The 21011-nt window shown below is 37.6% G+C and overlaps 1 protein-coding gene across 3 annotated transcripts; it reads right to left on the bottom strand.

Moving 5' to 3' along the window:
- Positions 1-2193: 2193 nt before the first annotated feature.
- On the bottom strand, positions 2194-5488 carry LOC131067564 (myb-related protein 2). Of its 3 annotated transcripts, none has more exons than XM_058002655.2 (6): positions 5276-5488; positions 3641-3717; positions 3485-3542; positions 3329-3398; positions 3161-3242; positions 2194-3029 (listed from the first exon to the last, which is right to left on the bottom strand). In XM_058002655.2, exons 2-6 carry the CDS (start codon positions 3695-3697, stop codon positions 2247-2249), a joined length of 1050 nt encoding a protein of 349 aa, XP_057858638.1. In that variant the 5' UTR covers positions 3698-3717; positions 5276-5488; the 3' UTR covers positions 2194-2246. The 3 variants fall into 3 exon arrangements, with proteins under 3 accessions (XP_057858638.1, XP_057858629.1, XP_057858633.1); XM_058002646.2 differs by having other exon boundaries at positions 4214-5485; XM_058002650.2 differs by having other exon boundaries at positions 3161-3230; positions 4214-5481.
- Positions 5489-21011: the final 15523 nt, after the last annotated feature.

The following is a 21011-nucleotide window of genomic DNA, read 5'->3' as shown; positions in this document are numbered from 1 at the left end:
GATAAATTTGAAATAATTAAGGTTTATTTTAGTTCCACGCGCATGCATAGTCAACTTGGTTGTAGATTCGTGATTTATTTAATCTTTTTAAATGGGTTCCTTTTACTTGGCATAATTACTTATTAGGAGATGGTTTCAATTTTCAACTAAATTCACCTAGGTAAGGTGTGTGTTTATTTTAGTTTCTTTTTAACTTTTATAAAGATATAAATGTTTCTATACTTTCTCATTCTTTTCTTTGTTTATTTTTATATTCATACAAATTCATTAATGATGTATAATTTTCTCATGCAAATTTAAGTTTAGGCCAAGAAAGTGGCCTTGGAGGTGGCACAACTCTAGACTCTTTTTAATCACTAGGGAAATGCCACTTGCACTATGGCTAGTGTGCCACCCTCATTTCCTCATGCTAAATCCCCTTGCTAGGGCCAATGGTGTGAGCATTTTGACTCTAAAAGATGTCACTCACAAAGTTACTATAGGTGGTCTACCCCTTGCTAGCTGGGCAACCTTTTAGTTGATCACTACTAATTAGGTAGTAAGTGAGGTCAAGTTGCTTGCACGCCACTTGATTACATACTTTGAATGATATGGATAGTCTCTTCTTGAAGGTTAGAAAAAGTTCCCTTGATTGCTATTACCATTTCATTGCAAGGGGATAAATTTTAGATGTAGTTGGAACTCAAAATCTCAAGAAAAAATGAAGAGAATTCTCTTAATGGTTGGAAGCCCATAGATGATAAGAAGATTTACCTAATGGAGGGTAGGACAACTTAGATGATTAAGACTACCTCTCTACTATAGGGTTTATAGCTTTGACTACTTAGGTTTCATTATTTTGACTTTAAAATTATGTGATTTTGTAAATAGTTATTTCCTTTTTGGAGCCAAGTTTTGTTGTTCTCGCTATCTCCTTTTTAAAGCTACATTCTACTTTAATACATGAATCCTATCAATTTTAAGTGACTATAAAATTGATTTCATTCTATTTATCTTTTTTGAAAATAAATTATATCCATTTTCTATTCAAATGATACACACACACACACACACACAAGATTATAGACATTAGAAATAACTATAGGAAAGAAAAGCTTTTAGCTAGAACAAATGTAAACAATTGAAATGCCTGTAAGAGATAAATCATAGTTGCCATAGAAAATGGAGACAATCATCAAATACTATAAAAAACAATACAAAAAATGTTGAGATTCAAGGAAGAATTCTTAGATTTGAATATCATGAGGACAATCATCAATCATTATTAAGAACAATACAAAATATGTTGAGATTGATGGAAGAATGTTTAGAATTGAATATCATGAGGACAATTATCAATTACTATTAAAAAACAATACAAAACATGTTGAGATCTATAGAAGAATGTTTAGAATTGAATATCATGAGGACAATCATCAATTACTAAAAAAAACAATACAAAATATGTCGAGATCTATAAAAGAATACTTAGAATTGAATATCATGAACACAATCATCAATTACTATTAAAAAACAATACAAAATATTGTTGTAGTAGCTTCTGGATTAGATTGCGTGTATATTTTTTTTCTCATCAATGTTTCGGATCACACTCCATGATCCATCATCAAGATGATAGATATCTCCTTATGCTCTCTATCATCCTGATGATGGATCACGGAGTGTGATCCAAAATGATGATGAGAAAAAAAAATATACACGCAATCTAATCCAGAAACTGCTACAACAATATAATTCATGAATTGCGGAAATCTACTAGAACATTAATACAAAATATGTTGAAATATATGAAAGAATGCTTAGAATTCAATATCATATTTAATTTATAAAGATTAATGAACAATTAAAACAAAGAAACATCTTAAAAAGAAAACATATATAAACAAAAATTATTTGATGGACAATGATTGAATATGAAAATTATGATGTCATATTACTTCTTTTATGTTCTGATTCTAACTTCTTATAATTAAGACACATATATACACTCAACTAAAGAAGAAAAAGACCTAAAATAGTATGTACCTAATTCTCAAAATGGTATTAGTAAAATCTTAGTCTTTTCAGTATAGAAGAAAAAGCCATAAAATAATATATATTTTAATTCTCAACATGATATTAGAGCAATCTGAGTCTTTTGATCTTAAATGCAACACTCAAAATCTGAGAATAAATTATATACAACTCTTAGTATCTCTGAAACCTGAAAACATTTATAAAATATTCCAAGGAAAGTGTTAGACAAATCACCTTCCCCATCCACATACATTGAGATCCAATTCCCTTCCCTTAAATGGCATGGTTCCATCTCCTGATATATTTAGGTCCAATCCTTTGACTACATTTCTACACTCACTACTCAACTCTAATGTTGGGGAAGATTTATAGCTCCTATCTATCTCTTCTCCATCTTCATGGTAATCCTGAAATGCAGATGCATTAGAATGAGAAATCATGATGTCATCTGGAACATCAGGGGCTATAACAGTCAGATCCTTTGAAAGTTTTTTCAGTTTATCCTTATCTCTTAACAAATCATCTGTCCTAGCTTGCCAAACACTACTTTCTTCTGTTTCAGAGGATTCCCACAATGGTCTTCTTGAAGAAAATGACTCAACAGCTAGAGGTTCTTTTCTTGAAATCTTAAGACATAAGTCTTGAAGTTCAGAAGTACCTAGGTCTTCATAATAGCATGTTCTGGTCCTTTTCCTACTATTATGTTTATCAGGTTCATTTACCTTTTGTTCTACATGATCCTTTTCAACAGAGTCTTCCAAGTAGTTTTGATAAGAGTAATGTGTAATACAAGACTGTTCCTGTCCACTGTAATCTTCTGATTTTTGTCTATAAACATGAGAGTCTCTACAGTCTGTGATAACCCTTTTGGCTAAATCTGCAAGCTCTGTCCTTGCAGCTTCAAGTCCTTCTGTAGGACAGGATTGTGATGCAAGTGCTCTCTGTGCTTTCTCCAATATTGCCTGCAAGTACTTTCCTTGTGATTCTATCCTCAACTGCAAGTGTCTTTGAACCTATTTCATTGTCAAATTAAGGGAATCTTAGAGTTTATACCATATATAAATCAAGGTATGGAGAACAAATTAAGGAAAAAAACTTATTCAAAGGTTTTTTTTATTTTTTGCACCCGCTGAGATAGCCATACCTCTAGTTGTTCATGTAACCTTCTCTGTACCTCTATCTGAGCATTCAGGGCCTCTGCAATATGCATTGCTCTGCCAGGCAATCTAAGGAGTTATTCTAACAATAACTGTGAAGTATACAGATTAATCTTAATAAGACAGTTTCCAACAAAAATAAACTCATGGCTTACTCTTGATGGCTTGGTGTGTTATTGCTGTCTTTTGTCACAATGTCTTGATCATGCTCTTCCAAGCTTCTCCCTATGAAAAGTTAACAAACAAAAGAAATATTTAGGGATGAGCATTAGGACTCCTCAATGCAATTCTTGTGTATGTTCAAAGCTTACCACTTTTAGCTGTCTCAATGTTCACTTCTTTGTGTGGCTGTTTTCCAAGCCTGAATTTCTGTCATGACAATAAGAGAAAGATTCTCAGTTTATGATGTAAACTAAATTGCAGGACTTATATGTCTAGAATAAGAATGACAAGATTATTCACCATACCTGAAGATGGCTCTTCAGATGGTATAGTGTAAGTCCTTTCACACCCATCATTCTCATAACTGATTTTGGAGTGGCTTCTGCAGGAGGACATTGGCTACATAATGAGAACTTTCAAAATACATCTTTGAATGGATCATTAAGATCAATTCTGACTCCATAAACAAACTTGAAGGTTTCTTGCTTAGTTCAAAAGTGTTCTAATTATAAGATCCAAGTCCTTATCATGTGTTACATACAATCAACATTTTCTGACATAAAAGACGCTTAAGCTTATTAGCCTGGAATGCAGCTACAACCTCCCACTTTTGGATATGGGTCCTTAACCAAAAGATCAAAGAGGGGTCATTGATTAAGAACCTACATATAACTACGGAAACAACTATCCAGCCCCTAAGATGCACCAAAAGTTATGGTGTATGAGGGTAATTTATGCATTGGTGCATCCTAAAGGTTGGATAGCCATTTTTATAGGATCTCTTTGACCTAGTTGTGTTATTCATGGACATTAATACTATTTTTTTTTTTTCTTTCGTAAAAAGCTTAGTTACTATAATGGCATGAAGGTACACTTACTTTCTGGTCCACCTAGCTGGGCCACTGCACTAACAAATCTCTCATGAAGCTCTGGTGTCCACCTTAGTCTAGGCTTGGGCTCGGCACAAACAGCAAGACCCATGCCAAGAGAGAATTTTGGGGGCTGAGATGTAGGCCCTTCAAGACGTAGCAGGATCCCTGAATTAGACTGTTCCATTCTTGGCAGCAAATTCAAGCCTTTTCACTCACATACGTTATTCTTTATGTGTAAGGTCCTGAAACTATATATAGAGCATTATATTCGAAGTCTCAAAATGCCAAAGGAATAACTGGTTCAAAGATAAGGGAGAATCACTTTCTTATTGGGAACCACTTCGCATAAAGGGAACAGAACATTCCTCAGCTGCTTCTCAGTTAGAAAGCCAAGAATATGTTCAATTTGGTACAATCTGCTTTACTTCAAGTACTTGAAAGGGCCACGACCACATTTTGACAAAATGTTCTGTTTCATTTCATGAAAGAGGCAACAGAATCACAAATTTAGACCTCAAAAGGACATGATAGAGACCTTAATCATAAGTCTCTGTTCTCTGGCATGCCTGCAGATTCCATAAGGCTCTTAAAACATACCTAAAGGAATATCAAAAGTGGTATAAGCTTTTGTAGTCAAGTCCATGAAGGGCATTCAGAGAGTATCTAGATGGATGAATTACACCAGTCTCAGAATACCTAATGAGACTCACAGCAGGAGGAAGTGATCCAATTTTAAAAAGCTCTTTTGGGTAGATACACAATATAAGCCTGCAATTGTTGAGCTAAAACAAATTGAGAATTGCATATGTAAGATGCCTTTTGGTCCCTGTATATTAATACCCATTTGTTGGTTTTCATACCCATTTACAGATAAACCAAAAAAATTCTCCCATTAGTCATAATAGGATCAGGAAGATGGATCTATTATCTTCTCCTTAAGCTCTCTATTATCTTGATAGTGGATCACAGAGTGTGGTACAAAACAAGATAAAGTACGCACAATCGAATCCAGAAACAACAAGAATCATTATAGATTGTAGAAACTGATAAAAATCTAGCTATACCCACATCCACAAATGATGAACGACTGGATTACAACAAGCTTATAAGAGCCAAGAAAATCTTGACCAGGACAATGATCAGATTCCAGAGTTTGTTTTGAAAAGAAATATGCACTTATATAAAATCTTATTGAGTCTTAGTGGGAACTATTAGCTAAGCTTCCTTGTTAAGCAGTATATTCCTTTCTGTGTTGTATTACCATGGTTAACTGTCATAACTGTATCTTTTCTTTTTCCGCCTTATAATATCACAATATATTCTTGTCATATTCTTGTCTTCTATAAGAGAGAAAAGATGCCTCCTCCGGATCTCATTATCATGATTAGTTTCAGAACTCTCCAGAAAGGAAATTAAAAAGAACAATTATACAGTAATTCAGTCTAAATGAGAAAGAGAGATGGATTATGTTTTATGCTTTTTGTCCTACTCTTCTGGCAGGAGATTTATAAATCTTCTAAAAGATAATCAATCTTTGACTTCAGAGTCATCCCAGCTAAGAGAAGTCGGCAATAAATCTTTTACAGATTTGTTAAAAATATATAAATAAAAATAGTTTTCACAACAAATTGGTAAATTGTAAAAATGTAAAAATTCAATCTTTGAGTTGACAGGGATCTTTTTAATTAGGTCAGGACAATAAAACCGTCCTGTATTCAGATAAAAGGCTTAAAAACGTTATGAGAATAATATATAACCTTAACAGTATTATTTAGGAATTTTGTATATATTTAAAATTCAAGTGGAGAGGAGGATATTGAGTCGGAGCTACCAGACCTTCCATTGGAGCAGTCAGTCAGTTGATTTTTTTTTAATTTTATAATTACAGGTGTGACCATCTTCAGTAAAATTCACTTATAAAAATAAAAATAAAGAAATCAAATCTTTAATAAATTTTATTTTTAAACAAATATAAGTAGGAGCCATCTATTCTTCATATAAAACAACACTTGATCAAAAACACAAAATCTGCAAATCACAACGGATTTTAACACAATTTTCACTAGTTCAGTCCTCTTAATTTGCCTTCTCAATGCTGTAAAAATGTAAAAATCCACTGAAAAACAATTGTGTTATGCAAATTTGTGATCTTTATCATGTCGTTTTGTATGCAGAATAGTCTGTGCCATATATGTAGGGGAAGAGCACTAGTGTTCTAGCTTCTGGGTAGTAAAGATGAATTTTGTGGGATATGTTATGCACACAAGGGTCAAAAAGTGCTCATTTTAAAGTGTTGAACATATTCCCTATTGCTCAATTACTTGTTCGCTTTGACAACTAAAAAAATTGCACAATTGATCCAATACTTATGCACAAATGCCCCAATAATCATGCACTATTAGTACCGATAAAGTTGCACAATTGATCTAGTTACTAACTTTTTTTCTAGATAATGGGAGGCTATTGGCCCACTCCATGATTTTAAGTGGGCTTTTAATTAGTGAAATCCAATGAATGGTAATTGGAACATGCATAATAATTGGTGCTTTTCCCCTAAAGTGGTATAGTTTAATGAATGTTTTTTTTAATGAATAAATGTTTCTATTATCATTTATAAAATAGTGTTATACATTTTCATTAAAAAAGGTGGGTGAAAAGAGTCACACCTTAATAGTTCAAAAATGGTATCAACTCAAAACACAATAACAATTTACATAAAGCTTCTATGAATTGAGAGTAAGAGCACTGGGAGGAGATGGGTACCCATCATGTAGTTTGCCCCACTCATTGGTGGGATTCGAAGTGTTCATGGGAAGGTCCCAACCATCTTTAAAATTATTATCTTCTTTTATTTTAGACAACATCATGAACAAGAGAAATAGTAAGGTCCAATTGCGTGAACATGCACTAGAGTATGGCCAGTCGATAATCCCATGGACAAAGACTAGGAGAGAGGTAGAATACCAAGTAGTGGGTCACAAACATTCTTGTTGAGCATGATTTCTTCTCAAACGAGGCAAAGAAGCCTAAAAATGAGCATCCTAGTAGTCATGAGCATACTAGCTGTGTGAGGGAAAATGTGTGTGTGAATAAAAAGGAGTAAAAAGATAAACTAATTAACCAAAACAAGTCATTAAACTCAACACTTCAAGATCGAAATGATAAAACCAAAGAAAACACAAAAATGACAAGCAATGCAAACCAATATCCTTGTTTTGATTCAATTATTCCAGGATTTGATGTGTGCTTATGACATCAACGGATGTTTGATTATGCTCCATGGATTTGATGAAGATGATAATGTAAATGATAATGGATGTGTGAGTGTGAGTAGTGATTTCGGTAGAACAACGATGCGTTGAATGAAAAGTGGGTCAATTGCAAAGGAAATGGAGGGCTTATATAGAAGATGAGAGGAAGGACAGGGGGTGTGAAGAGGAGACACTTCTCCTCAAAGGGGACAAGTGGCTCAAATAGAAGAAAAGGGATAAGGACACATGTCTATTTTGGGCAAAGCCACCCAAAATAGGATATTTTCCCCCAAATTAGTGAAGTTGGTTAGGATGTGCACATATGGAGGTTTGGAGAGATAGGATAGGGTTGGTTAGGGAGGTTTGGAGGATGACTAGGTTGGGGAAGTTTAGGATAGATAGGGTTGGTTGGAACCCCAGGGTTAGGACAAGGGTTAGGTTAAATGGGAGGTTAAGGTTAGGAGCAATGTGCTCAAATAAGATTTGAGACTAATTAATTCATGGGGGCTTGGAAAAATGGACATTTAATTAATTAAAGGTAATTAATCAAATGGGATGGCAAAAAGGGGATTAATTAACTAGGTTAATTAATTAGAGGAAAGGGATTGGGGTATTAATTAATTAAGAATTAATTAATTGGAGGAAAAGGGGTTAACTAATTAATTAATTAGGATAGAGTCGGGGATTAGTTAATTAATTATTAATTAATTGAAAGAACAGAATAGGGAAATTAATTAATTAGAGGAAAGGGGGTTAAATCTGATTAAATTGATTAGTCAAATTTAGGTGTCTACATTTTGCCCCTCTTCGTGGTGGTGCTAAAATAGCATTGATGCAGAGAAAAATAAAACACCCAAGAGCAAGGAAGCAAAAAAGATCCCCCAAGCCCGATTGAGAATGAAAGACGACCGAAGAGGTGCCCCTCAAGAGGATGCACGGGAAAAAAGGGCTTGGGCGACATCTCGAAAAAGCCACAGCTTTAGCCAACGAAAAGAAAGGGGACAAAAAACTAAACTAGTAGGCAAAAATGACACCTCAAAAGGAGGTTCGGGGAAGGAGATATGCTCAAAACAGTTTTGTGGGGGCATACGGCGAAGATTAGAGCCAAAAGTGCTTTTTGAAAATCATTTGTGCATGCTCATTTTCAGAAAAAGAGCTCTAGAGAAGAAAAACTTAGTGAAACACTATAAAGCACATTAGAATCATCAGTAACAGCTGCACCAACACAACTTATCAAATCTTCATCGATCAACATTTGAACCTCAAGAACACTCAAACAACGGCAATTTTCATGAAGAAAGATAACCTACAGAGCACCAAATCATGAACCATCTGAAATGAAGATACACATGAACATCCCAAGAAAACTCCCAAAATCTCAACTCAAGATCTGATCACATTATAATATACCAGAGGAAATACTAACTCTGCAAAGCACTGATCAGAAAAACCAAACTACAAATCGGATCACATGATATGATCAATTAAGCTTTCAGGATCACTAAAACCAATATAGAAAGATATAGTGATACTAGAAATACTTCATACATAGAACCATGATCCTAATAAACCAATATACAGTCACTAGAGCAATAAATCAAAGGAATATGTTGGCATCAATGACAACAACATATCCTAGCAGCAGCAATATCCAATACAAAATAATCCACTGACCACAAAATGGTATACTATGTCGGTTATACTGTTCTTCTTACTGGACCTCACTAGACTTTAGTCAATCTTCTGAAATGAAGGAATCACAAACTGCATATTGGATATTTGACTCACCAATTGCCAGTTGCCATCAATGTCAACATCTAATCATCAAAGCAGTGTCTCATGCCAACATATTCATGTAGTCACGTTCAATTTTGCAAGATAACAAAGTGTTATCTGTATACACCTAAAAATGGTTTGAAGATAATTAATTAAATAAGCAATTATTTAATAAATCCCCCTTCCTAGTTTAATTGAATCCATTAATCAATTTAATTAAATTCCCCCTTTCATCTACTTATTAATAAATCTAAGGATTTATTTAATAGGTTCATTTCCATAGTCTACTTTGATTAATTAATTCAAATTAATTAATCTTCCCCCCCCCCCCACTTCAATCAATTCTTCTAATCCCCTAATTAATTAAAACAAATCAATTTATGAGTTGTTTAGAATTAATTAGTCTTTTCGTATTATTTGAATTTTTAAATTCAAATTACCCACATGTCTCCTAACCTCTAACCACCTGTTGGTGCCGAAAACCACAGATTGGAAAACTTAAGGGTTTGTCAAATCCTCAACTAATCCAACTAGCCCTGGCCAACGAACAGGGATGGTCAAAGACCAAATCCCTCTGCACTTATGGCTCCATTGAACCTAGGTAGGTATACCTTTCCCTCTCAAGCACAAAAAGAGTTATTTAAAGTGGATTTAAGCTTTATGACTAGAAAATGCAAAACTAGCAAATGATTGTTCTGCAATTATGCTTTATTGTGTGCTTTAAGTGAATGTCTTTTAAAAGAAAATGAAAATGATTATGATTGTATATTAAGAATAAGAGTGCTTTCTGGACTTGAAAGAAATATGCAAAGATCGGTTCATATAGGATTTGGGAAGAATGCTTTCTTTATTAAGGACCTTAAATGCATAGCAAACCGGGACTTTAAAAGATGAATAATAGACCAGTGCCTCTATCCAGGGATATTTATGACACTTTGTGGACAAGAGATGTTATCAACTCCATAGACAATATTAATCATCAACTATGAAGGTTTCAGTATGTGTTACACAAACAATGAAAACCCAATCTCACATTTAATGTAACAGCATGTGATGGCACATCATAGCAAATCAAATGATAGATTTATCAAGAGGACAAAGATAACTCATCAACACAAAAGTATGCACAATATTTGGAAAAGAAACAACAAACCTTGTATATTAATCTTTAGGAAATGATTGCATACATAAGCTGCACTTGAAGATACTCCATTACAGTTTGTTTGCACAAAAAGATACTTCTTGTTCTTATAGACTTCCCTAATACATATAACTTGCAGCCCTTATAGGCAGAAGCGATTGTTTCTTTTTTTGTAATTCTTCTAAAAATCCTAGATCCTAGATGTCATCTACATACAAAATGACTCACTACAAATATGTGAATCAATAGGCATAGATGAAAGGACACACCCTTCCATTTTGCTAAACTAAAATCTAACTAAAACCTAACACCTAACTACTTAACTGCTAAGATAACATAAGACAATTATAAAAGCATGAGAAATACAAACTTCAATTCTTTGGATCCAACTTCTTCCCGCATTTCCTAAAGTGTTTAAGGTAGCCTTCATCTTTATATGTAATTGCATTAAATATTGTATCCCTAAGCGCCATCTCTATCTTGATTAGGTTCTTTAACTGGTCCACTGTCTCATTCATTACCAGGGCATCTGCTTGGGCGATACTGAGGGCTACACTAAGTAAAGCCTTACATTCTAAGAGCCATCCATGATAACCCCTACATCATCAACCAAACTGGGAATCTCACTCTAAAAAACCTCCTGGCACTCGTGGAACTCTTCCTTCAACTCTTTTGTATACTTTTCATGAATTTCAATTAACTCTGTTATCCTTCTGACAATCTTTTCTTTCAATGTCTCATCTTGTAATAACAGATTGAGTCTATCATAAATTCTTTGGTTAGAGACTATATTATCCATGTTCTTTTGATATACACCCTAGAATTCGTCCAAAACCTTTTCTAAATTTTCATATCTCCTTGTCATGAATACATAGGCAGCATCCGTCCTGGTAGTTTTCATTTGTTTCTTCGTCTTATTGTGTTCCAGGGCTAATTTTTCAAACTTCTTTTTCCATTGGGCACTAGATCAGTGATTTGTGGTACTGGATGTGATGCCCTGCAAAATGGACAAGATTAGCAAATGACAAACAACACAAGAAACTAGAAAATCGTTAGTGTTATTTAATCGAAAACTAATCTAAATAGGCATACCAAGAGAGACACTAAAAACATGAAAACATATTTAACTAAAGAAGCAAATATGATGAGGCATCTCCAAATAACTCCTAACATGCTCTTAACTCTTTCTCCCTTGTTCCTCTCCTCTCCAAGTTCCAAAATAGTGTAGCTCTCAGCAGTTTTTTGCACTATGGATGCTTATGGAGGATTGAGATTGTAGTATTGTGCTCCAAATCTGAAATGAAAAGCTAATACTAAGCTATTGATACTAAATGATTTATTTTATCCAAGATGACAATACATGAGTTAATTATGCTAAAATGCTCTCTTAAAATGTCTATAGCTTAAATGCATACAAGTTTTCAGGATCTGGATTATGAAGAAATGGGCTCTATTTATAGGAAAAATGGAGCAATGGATGGTTGAGATTGAGTAATCTCAACAAGGGTTAGGATTGAATGATTTCAAATCCATGTGAGGGCTTTCAACCCAATCCCAGGATGACAAGTGTCAATGTGAGATAGGTTGAGAGGGGAGGGAATAAGCATTAAATGCTTGATATGACCTTGGGAGATAAAGTCAAGGTTGTTTGAATGAATAAACTCTTTATTCAAAGAATAAAGCTTTTATCCAATGGATAAATTCTTGTGCAAATGTGAAATGGATGAATATGGTCAAAACAATAAATGTTTTGGGGGGACAATTTTGAAATAATAATAAATGGTTATGTAAGAGCCATAAATGGTCATGTAAGAGCCATTAGTGGTTTTGGAAGACTTTGGGGGTTAATTTGTTGAACACACAAAGCATTAAATGTTTTTCAAAGACTTTGGAGTCTTTGAGAAGTGACTCCATTTTGCTTAGGAATGTGACAATAATTAGGGGATGGATTAGGCTAATCAGGAAGGGGTTAGAAGAATCTAGAAGGGGATTAGATTTTGCAAGTGGATTTGGTGGGTGAGGGAAAATAAGATTTTATTAGAATAAAAATTCATTTATTTCAATAAATGTGTGCAAGTTGCATTTGTAGGAAAATGCAAGTGGGGGGGGATAATGATTTAAATAAATGTTTTATTTAATTTATTTAAAAGAGGAATAGGGGGATTTAATTAAATAAATAGATTTTATTTATTTAATTGATTTGTATTTGGTTTAATGAATTAATTGAAATAAATTGAATAATTTATTTAATTAATAGAAGAATGTTTGGAGATGAATTAATTAAATATTTATTTAATTAACTGATGGCTAGTGGATTTTTAATCAAATAAATACGAGGTATTCATTTAATTAAAATGGATAGATTTATGTGACTACATTTGCCCCTCTTTGAGACGGTGCGGTTTATCGCGTCGTTTCAAAGAAAGAAAAACTGGTGTGAAGAAATGCCCCATAAAATGTAAATTTAATGGGTGGTATGCCCCCTCGAGAGATGGGCTGAAAAATTTCAAAAAATCGGGCGATCTCTTGAAAAAGAATGAAAATTGGCATGGTGGTAGAAGAGAAGAAGTTTAGGCATACAGGTGAAAAATAGAAGAGAACGGGGGAAAAATGGAGAAATGGGGGGCTCGGGAAGTTCACGGGGACCACGGCGATGAGCGGGGGGAAGTTACGGTGACGGCGAAGGGTATAAATGGGGTGAAAGGGGCGAAAACAGGATCATTTGTGACCGCGACCATTTGGAAATCAGAGCTCTGATAGGGACATTTGGAGGAGCAAGTAGCAGTCAGGATGCCGATTCCGATCACCGAGCACAGATTTGAGTGAGTTCGACGGTTCTAGCGCCCAGACGACTATGGACCAGTGGTATGCAAATTCAAAATTTTAATTTTTATGCATTTTTGATAGGTTTTTAGCTGAGTCCAAGTCAAGTCGGAGCAAGAGCGCTGGAACTACAGTTTTGGCGCTTTTGCTCCATAAACTAGTGCTACTGCATTGCAATGGCGCTATTGCCCCATTGTTTGAGCACTTTTGGTTTGATATAACGCTATTGTATGCAAGTTTTAGCGCTGTTGCTAAATAAGCGCTATTGAGGGCTTAATTGAGCGCTATTGATTTCAAGTAGCGCTACTGGGTAGTCGTTTTAGCGCTTTTGTAGTTTGAGTGATGTTGTATAGCTGATTGAGCGCTTTTGTTAGGGTTGTAGCGCTATTGTTGATAAACTAGCGCTTTTGTTGGTAAAATAGTGATTTTGTCTTAGGATAAAAAGATGCCCCAATGTGGATGAAGACCAATCTCCTAATGCCAATGATGGATGGTTGGCGATGTGAAGTGGGAGTTGTTTTGAACCATAGCAGTCTGATGAGACTTAGGTCATTTGTTAGGATAAATGCCCGTTGAAGTCTAGGTGGCCATGATAGCTTACCTGTTGAGACCCCAAGATACTTGATCAAAGTATCTGTTGATAGTCTAGGTTTAAACTTAAGAAAGTTTGAAAACAAAACAACTGATGGTGATTGATGAATGTCCATGTGCAGGAGGAGCTGCGCATGTTGCAGTTACGTGAGCGCCATCCTGCGACACAGGGGTTGCGGGATCGATTGACATAGGCAGAGATTGATTGCATTGCCGCGACTGGTCTTTATGAGGTGATGCACATGCCCGTGATTCGTATGAATCACGAATTAATCACAGCACTAGCAGAGTGGTGGCACAGTGAAATGTGCACCTTCCATTTGGCACAAGGGGAGATGACAGTGACCTTGGAAGATGTGTGGCGCATCCTGCGGATTCCAATTCGAGGGGAGCTAGTCACATACGACAGATCCTGGGGGACTCTTGCGATGCAGAGGATTTTTGATGAGGACGTTTATATTGATGATGGCTCCGTGGCTTGGGAGGATATAGCGGCATTATATGAGCCTCTACTAGCAGTTTTGTCAGGTATTGTGGGAGGACTACTGTGTCCAGACAGGCGTTCACATGGTTTGGCCGTGGGATGGGGGCAGGTTATCGAGATGATGATGACTGAGGGGACCCGATTTACGTGGGGGCCGTGCGTGTTGGCGCACATGTACCAGGAGCTCCATGAGGTGGTTTACCGGGGGAGGGGTTCCTTAATAGTGGGCATGACGCTGCTGCATATTTGGGCTTGAGAGCACCTACCAGTGACTCGATCGATGAGTCTTAGATTCTGTGCAGTAGATCAGCCGTACATGTTTATGTACAGCGGCATGATGAGTCAGCCCCACTTGGGGAAGTTAGAGTGGTGGCGGCGGGCTTTAGACGATATGGATGCAGTGATATGGCGGCCATACTTGGAGTGTGAGCCATGGGATGATGACGCAGAGGCACTGCCATATGTGTTTATGACTCGATTCCTCATTGGGAGGACCTCATACCACGTGGAGAGACAGGTGCCCGAACGAGTGCTGAGACAGTTTGGGCGGCAGTAGGGATTGCCTAAAGGATCAGGAGAGTATGCTCGAGTTATTCGGGAGAGGTATGCATGGGGTCCAGTGCTACCGTATGATCAGGCACTGGCAGAGTTCTGGACACTACAGGCGAGGCCATGGGACATACGACCGAGGGTCGTTGATGCAGGTGTGACAGATGAGTATACGCAGTACCGGGCAGCGCACCCGATCCCATGGATATCGGATCCAGCAGAGCCGATCCCAGCGTTTGAGGATGAGAGGGGACGGAGACGGAGGAGGGCAGGAGGGCAGGAGGTCGAGGAGGAGGAGTAGGAGGTGGAGGAGGTGGTGGAGGAGATGGAGGAGGTGGAGGAGGATTGGGGACGCGGAGTCAGCAGAGAGGGAGAGGTGGACTGCCTCTACGGATATCACAGGGACCATTGATACAGGGAGGAGTTCAGCTGAGTGGGAGGGGGATGGAGAGGGAGATCCCGATGGATAGAGGGGAGGGGATTACTGGAGAGGGTGGTGCAGGGGAGGCAGCTATGGATACCGGGGTGGGAGCTACTGGAGATCTGCGGGATCATGTGATAGTACCCTTGCAGACGCGGATAGAGGATTTGGAGGCGGAGGTGGCAGCTAGGGATGTGCAGCTATTTGCACGGGAGTCAAAGCTGACGGTGGTGTTGCGGGAGAGAGATAGTGCAGTGGAGAGATTGGTAGAGCTGCAGGAGAGAGTGTGGATTGGAGTAGGAGCATAGGGGCCTACAGGGGAGGTGATGAGGGAGATGCGATGAGCACAGGCTGAGATAGATTACTGGCGGGGTTTATATGAGCAAGTGGTGCCAGTTAGTTAGCGAGCTCTTAGCTATTCGCAGATGCGGCAGGCGAGATCAGAGCGATCGCAGAGGGTGCAGAGCAGTGGGGGTGTGATGGGTCCTTTGAGGAGGGAGAGATCAGGGGATGCAAGAGGGAGTGGTGGTTCGATGAGGCCTCCACGGAGAGATGGATTAGGTGGTGCAAGCACTAGTGGTGGAGCAGGGGGAGGTGTTGGGACAGTATCTGGCCAGAGTGGCATTTGAGAGAGCATTCATGCATATATGTATTTGTATCATTGTTTATTTTTTGGACTGTATCTTGGATGGCTCTTGGTAGCCAATTTTGTAGACTTCATTGCACTTTGATATATGAGATGAGATGTATGAGGAGATCCCATATTTGGATGTTTATGCAGGATGATGAGTTTATTGTTTTAGATGGATATGTGTATATGTATGCATTGATGAGATGTTTCTTATATGCATGTTTTGATGATGATACTATCATATGAATGCAGGTTTATATATGTATGATTTGTTTGATTTTTGATGTAATGCTTTATATATGTGATGTCATGATGATGATGTATGTTTATGATGATTTATGAACAGGATTTTGGTGTTTCCTTTTTTGATATAATAATGAGATGATTTATGTGATGATGTTAATGTAATGGTCGAATGTATGATGTTATGTATGAATATGCATCTAGATGTTTTTAGATGAATGTAATATGGATAAACAAAATGTAAAGTACAAATGTTTATATGATAGTGTTTTTATGAATGCATATGCATAATGGATATAAAATGTTAAGAACCAATGTTCTTGCTGACAAAGGGATTTATGATTCTAAATGCTAAAATATGATGTAAGTACAAATGATAATGTGATGATACTATAACTTATGTTTTAATAACTGCGCCTTAATGCAATTAAAAAGAGGATAATGAATGCAATGTGAATGAATCCTAAAATGAGCATAATAAGATAGTTAGTAATGAATGAATGAATGCTCTTTTTCACTAGATGGATAAATGAATGTATACAATAATAAATGATAAAGGATAATAAAATGATAATGGATAACTGACACTTAAAGGAATGCATAGCAAATGGCTTAATATAATCAAAGACAATTTGATCCCATGAATGAATCTAATTATTTATGATTGATGCAATGATGCAAATGATTTAATGAAAACTAATGTCAAAAATGAACTATATGCAATGTTAAGTTAAAATGACGTGAATGTACTTAATGCAAGATACAACTTAAATGCAATGATGATATGACCATGAAGAATGCAAGGTTTGTAAGACTTTGCATGATGCATTGATGATGTATCAGAGTACTCGGTCATGATTGTATCCAAGACCAGTTTAATTTTCACATTTGCATATAAATCCTATATATGAATGAGTGAATGGATGGGTGATATGCAACGGAATGCAAGATATAAACAGATGAGATGAAATGACGATCCATAGTGCTCTATTTTCATCATTGAGCTTTAAAATGTTGGAAGAGAATACAAGCATCTTGACATAATGATTCAAGATGACCTGAGTATTCCTTACATGGATTTTAATATAGCAAGTTGATACAAACGACTTGATATAAGGATCAAGTCGACCAGAGTATTGCTTGTGGAACAGATAGGGATTATCTCTGTTCGTGCATGACTTGGATCATCCTCCTTGATCTTAGGCTGATCATATCCCGAGACAAGTGCATACCGTACTAAGAGATAAAACCCTTATCCAGTTTGGATGAGGTAGGAGGAATCAAAGGAAGAGCATTGTACCTGCACACAAACAGTATATACATAAAGAATAAAGAATAAGGATCCTTGGAAATGGTTCATGCCCATATGGTCGAGGTATACGCTGTAGTCAGTAAGCCGTAATGATCTATGACTGCATTTGGCATAGGATCACGTAGCTTGGTGAACTTCCCACGTAGACACCATTAGTGCATGCCCCAAAACTTCATCGGAAATAATGCACAAATGATACAAAACAATGCTGAAAGATCCCGATACAGATAAACAAATGTTTGTACTCACAAATCAACCCAGTATTTGATAGCTTAACATAATTTTCTTGTCAAAGAAAACGTCACTTTTGTCTTTGTTTTGGTAAGGAAGGATGCATCCTTGTTAAAGACAGTTTTGAGTGTTGATGTGGATTGTGTGGTCGATTGATAAGTGGTCATTTTGTGAGTATTTTGTCAATGCTTGTTTTGGTATCTGTATGGATGAGTATGTACAAGGTGTTGCCATGTTTTTGTGTGATTTTTCAATGGTTTTTCAATGTTTTTGGATTTTGTATTGTTTTGAATGTTTTTGGTATTTTGTGAGACTTTTTCCAATGTTTTTGGTATTTTGTGAGACTGTTTCCAATGTTTTTGGTATTTTGATGATTGCCTGAATGAAGAACTTAATGAATCATAAGACAATGTAGAATCCACTTCCAGCAACTAGATTTTTAAGGGCATTGCCCCCAAGTGTAGACATGGCTTATGAAAAAGCGGGATGCAAGACACATGGAGTACTATCTTAATTGCAGATGAATAACAAGCCATGGTTTCGGATGGATGGATGTGTGTATGAAGTAGAGGTGATCGCGACAAGCCTGAAAGACAATGGAGCCATAGCCTTTACGAGTGGCGCCTATTTGCCAGGTTTTCACCATCGTACTTACCCAAGGTGCCACCGGAGTGGTTGTTCACCGTTTGGATGCATGATTTTTCTTTACTTTTTTGAATGTTTTTGTATTTTTTCAAGACATTTTTCTGAATGTTTTTGGTATTTTCTAGTATGTAGGGGAGCCTGATGCTCTGTACAGCTTAGGTATAAAACCATTTGAGGTGCATGTTGTTGATTGGATCTGCGAGCGGTTCTCCTTCTGATGTAGCCAACTGATATGCCCCAGACCCGAATACAACAGTGACAACATATGGGCCCAGCCAGTTTGATTCAAACTTGCCCTGATGTTCTCTGTTTGGTTGGTTGTGAGGATTCTCTCGTAGAACAAGATCACCTACCTCAAATGTATGAGATCTAACTCGGTGATTGTAGCTTCTGCTCATGCACTGCTGATAGGCTTTGAGATGGTTGTATGCAGCTTGTCGCTTCTCATCAAGTAATTCTAAGTCCTGAAGACGGGATACTCTATAGGCTTCATCATCTATCAGATTGTAGCGTCCTAAAATTGCGACACTTGCAATTTCGACTGCATTTGGGTCTTCACGATGGCGATGCAACACGGAACCTGAATGGAGACCCCGAAACTTGTTCATGACATCAAAAACTGCATTTTTCAGCACCCTGGCCTGATCCTCCTTGCACCCTGCTGTCCCTGGAGGTGGGACCATGGTGCCCAGCGCCCTGGTCCTTCAGGACTAGGGTGCCCAGCGCCCTAGTCCCCCAGGACCATGGCGCCCAGTGCCCTGGTCCCTGGCCCTATTTTGGGCCCGGTCTCTTATGGGGCTTCGGGTCTTTAAGTTTGCAAATTGGAAAATAATATTTCCTGGTCGGCCTAAGGTCGGGAAAATCAGTCTATCAACCCTAATTGACAAGTATATAAACTACATTTCCTCTCCCATTTTGGTAGATGGAAAAAAGGCGGAAACGATATTCAAGCATTCAAGCATACCTTCAAGCAATTGAGCATTCTAAGTCTCCATTCAAGGCTAAGTGTTGCATTCAAGACAAGGATTCAACCATTGAAGAGGAGATCACATACAACATACAACATACAACAACATTTACACCTTCGCATGTAAGAATACAAACATTCTTACAACAAGGTATCAGTACTTGTTTACATTACAAACATTTACATTTACAGCATTCTCATTTCTTGGTTAATTCCAAAACCGGGGTTTGACCTAAAGGCAAACCCCTCATCCCTAACCCCCCAATCATCCTCTCTTTTCTGTGTGTAGGTTGTAGGTACTCGGCTATAATTGAAGATCTGGAATCCTTGTGCAGAGACGAACAGATCCCCCTTCGTTTCGCGGATTTTTCGGAGGACCGTGTGCACGCCGGGTGCCATCGTCCCGTCAACTTTCGCTCAAATTTGCAGAACAGCATCATCTTGACATTTTACTGCTAATTCCAGGTCTGTAGCTTCATCCCATATCCCTTTCTCTGTTTATAAGTGAATCTTTCCTACTTTACATGCATTCCTAGTTCAATCTTTCTATCCACATTTCTTTACAAAAGAGGGTATCCTTGATGTCTTAACCCTTGAAACTCATATAGAATCTAATCTTGCATTGCGTGGGATTGGATGTTATGGGTTTCAACCCCTCTTTTGAATGTAAAGTCTCTCCTAAGTGAAAACCATCAACCCTAGTGACTCTCCCTTCTCTCTCCTTGGAGTTGGGGAGGGGAGAACGACTAGGGTTCGATTTTTCCGCTTTACACAGATTATGCAAGGAAACCCGTAGTGATGGTATCTCGACCTCAATAGGCAAGATAGCTTCTGCACCATAGACCAACGAATAAGGAGTTGCACCTGTAGGGGTTCGAATGCTAGTTCGATATGCCCATAGTGCTGGATTCAATTGAACGTGCCAATCACAGCCGGCATCATTGACTGTCTTCTTGAGGATTCTTAATATGTTTTTATTAGATGCTTCGGCCTGACCATTGCCTTGTGGGTAATAGGGGGTCAAAAAGCGGTGTTGGATATGAAATTTCTCACAAAGTTCACGGACATCCTAATTTTTGAAAGGAAGACCGTTATCTGTGATGATGGACAGGGGCACACCATACCGGCAGATGATGTAGTTGAGGATGAATGAGGCGATCTGCTTGCCAGTGACTTGGGTAAGTGGAACAGCTTCGATCCACTTGGTGAAATATTCGGTGGCGGTAATAATGAATTTGTGGCCATTGGATGAAGATGGATGAATCTTACCCACAAGGTCAAGGCCCCATTGACAAAAAGGCCATGGTGTTGTGAGTGGTTGTAGTTCCTGGGCTGGTGCATGTATCAGGTCGCCATGAACTTGACATTTTTTGCATTTTCTGACAAAGTAGTAGGAATCCTTTTCCATAGATGGCCAATAGTATCCATTGCGCAGGAGTTTCTTGGCTAGTGACGGACCACTTGAGTGAGTCCCGCAAATTCCCTCATGGACTTCTTCCAAAGCCTTTGTTATCTCATCTTGTTCCAGACATCGAAGGAGAGCACCATCAAGACCGTGTCGGTATAGGGTTTCGGCAATAATGGTATATCGAGCAGTTTGGCGAATGAATGTTTTACGTTGGTTATTCGATTGGTTGGGAGGAAGGGTGTGATCATGGAGATAGGTGTAGAATTCACCGTACCATGGGGATTCAGAACCGACAAGGTGACATATCATCTCGGATTCGGGGATATCATAA

The sequence above is a fragment of the Cryptomeria japonica genome, chromosome 5, assembly GCF_030272615.1.
Source record: "Cryptomeria japonica chromosome 5, Sugi_1.0, whole genome shotgun sequence".
In the NCBI taxonomy this organism is placed as follows: domain Eukaryota; kingdom Viridiplantae; phylum Streptophyta; class Pinopsida; order Cupressales; family Cupressaceae; genus Cryptomeria; species Cryptomeria japonica.
Note: the sequence above shows the minus strand (reverse complement) of the source record. Positions and strands in the feature narration are given on the sequence as shown.

Bases quoted from the DNA above. Each gene is read 5' to 3' on its own strand.
- LOC131067564 (XM_058002646.2), bottom strand. From the start codon at position 4,391: ATGGAACAGTCTAATTCAGGGATCCTGCTACGTCTTGAAGGGCCTACA. The intron at 3,399-3,484 runs GTAAGCTTTGAA...AACTTTTCATAG, and splicing joins CATTGAGACAGCTAAAAGTG to GGAGAAGCTTGGAAGAGCAT. The intron at 3,030-3,160 runs GTATGGCTATCT...ACAATGAAATAG, and splicing joins GGTTACATGAACAACTAGAG to GTTCAAAGACACTTGCAGTT.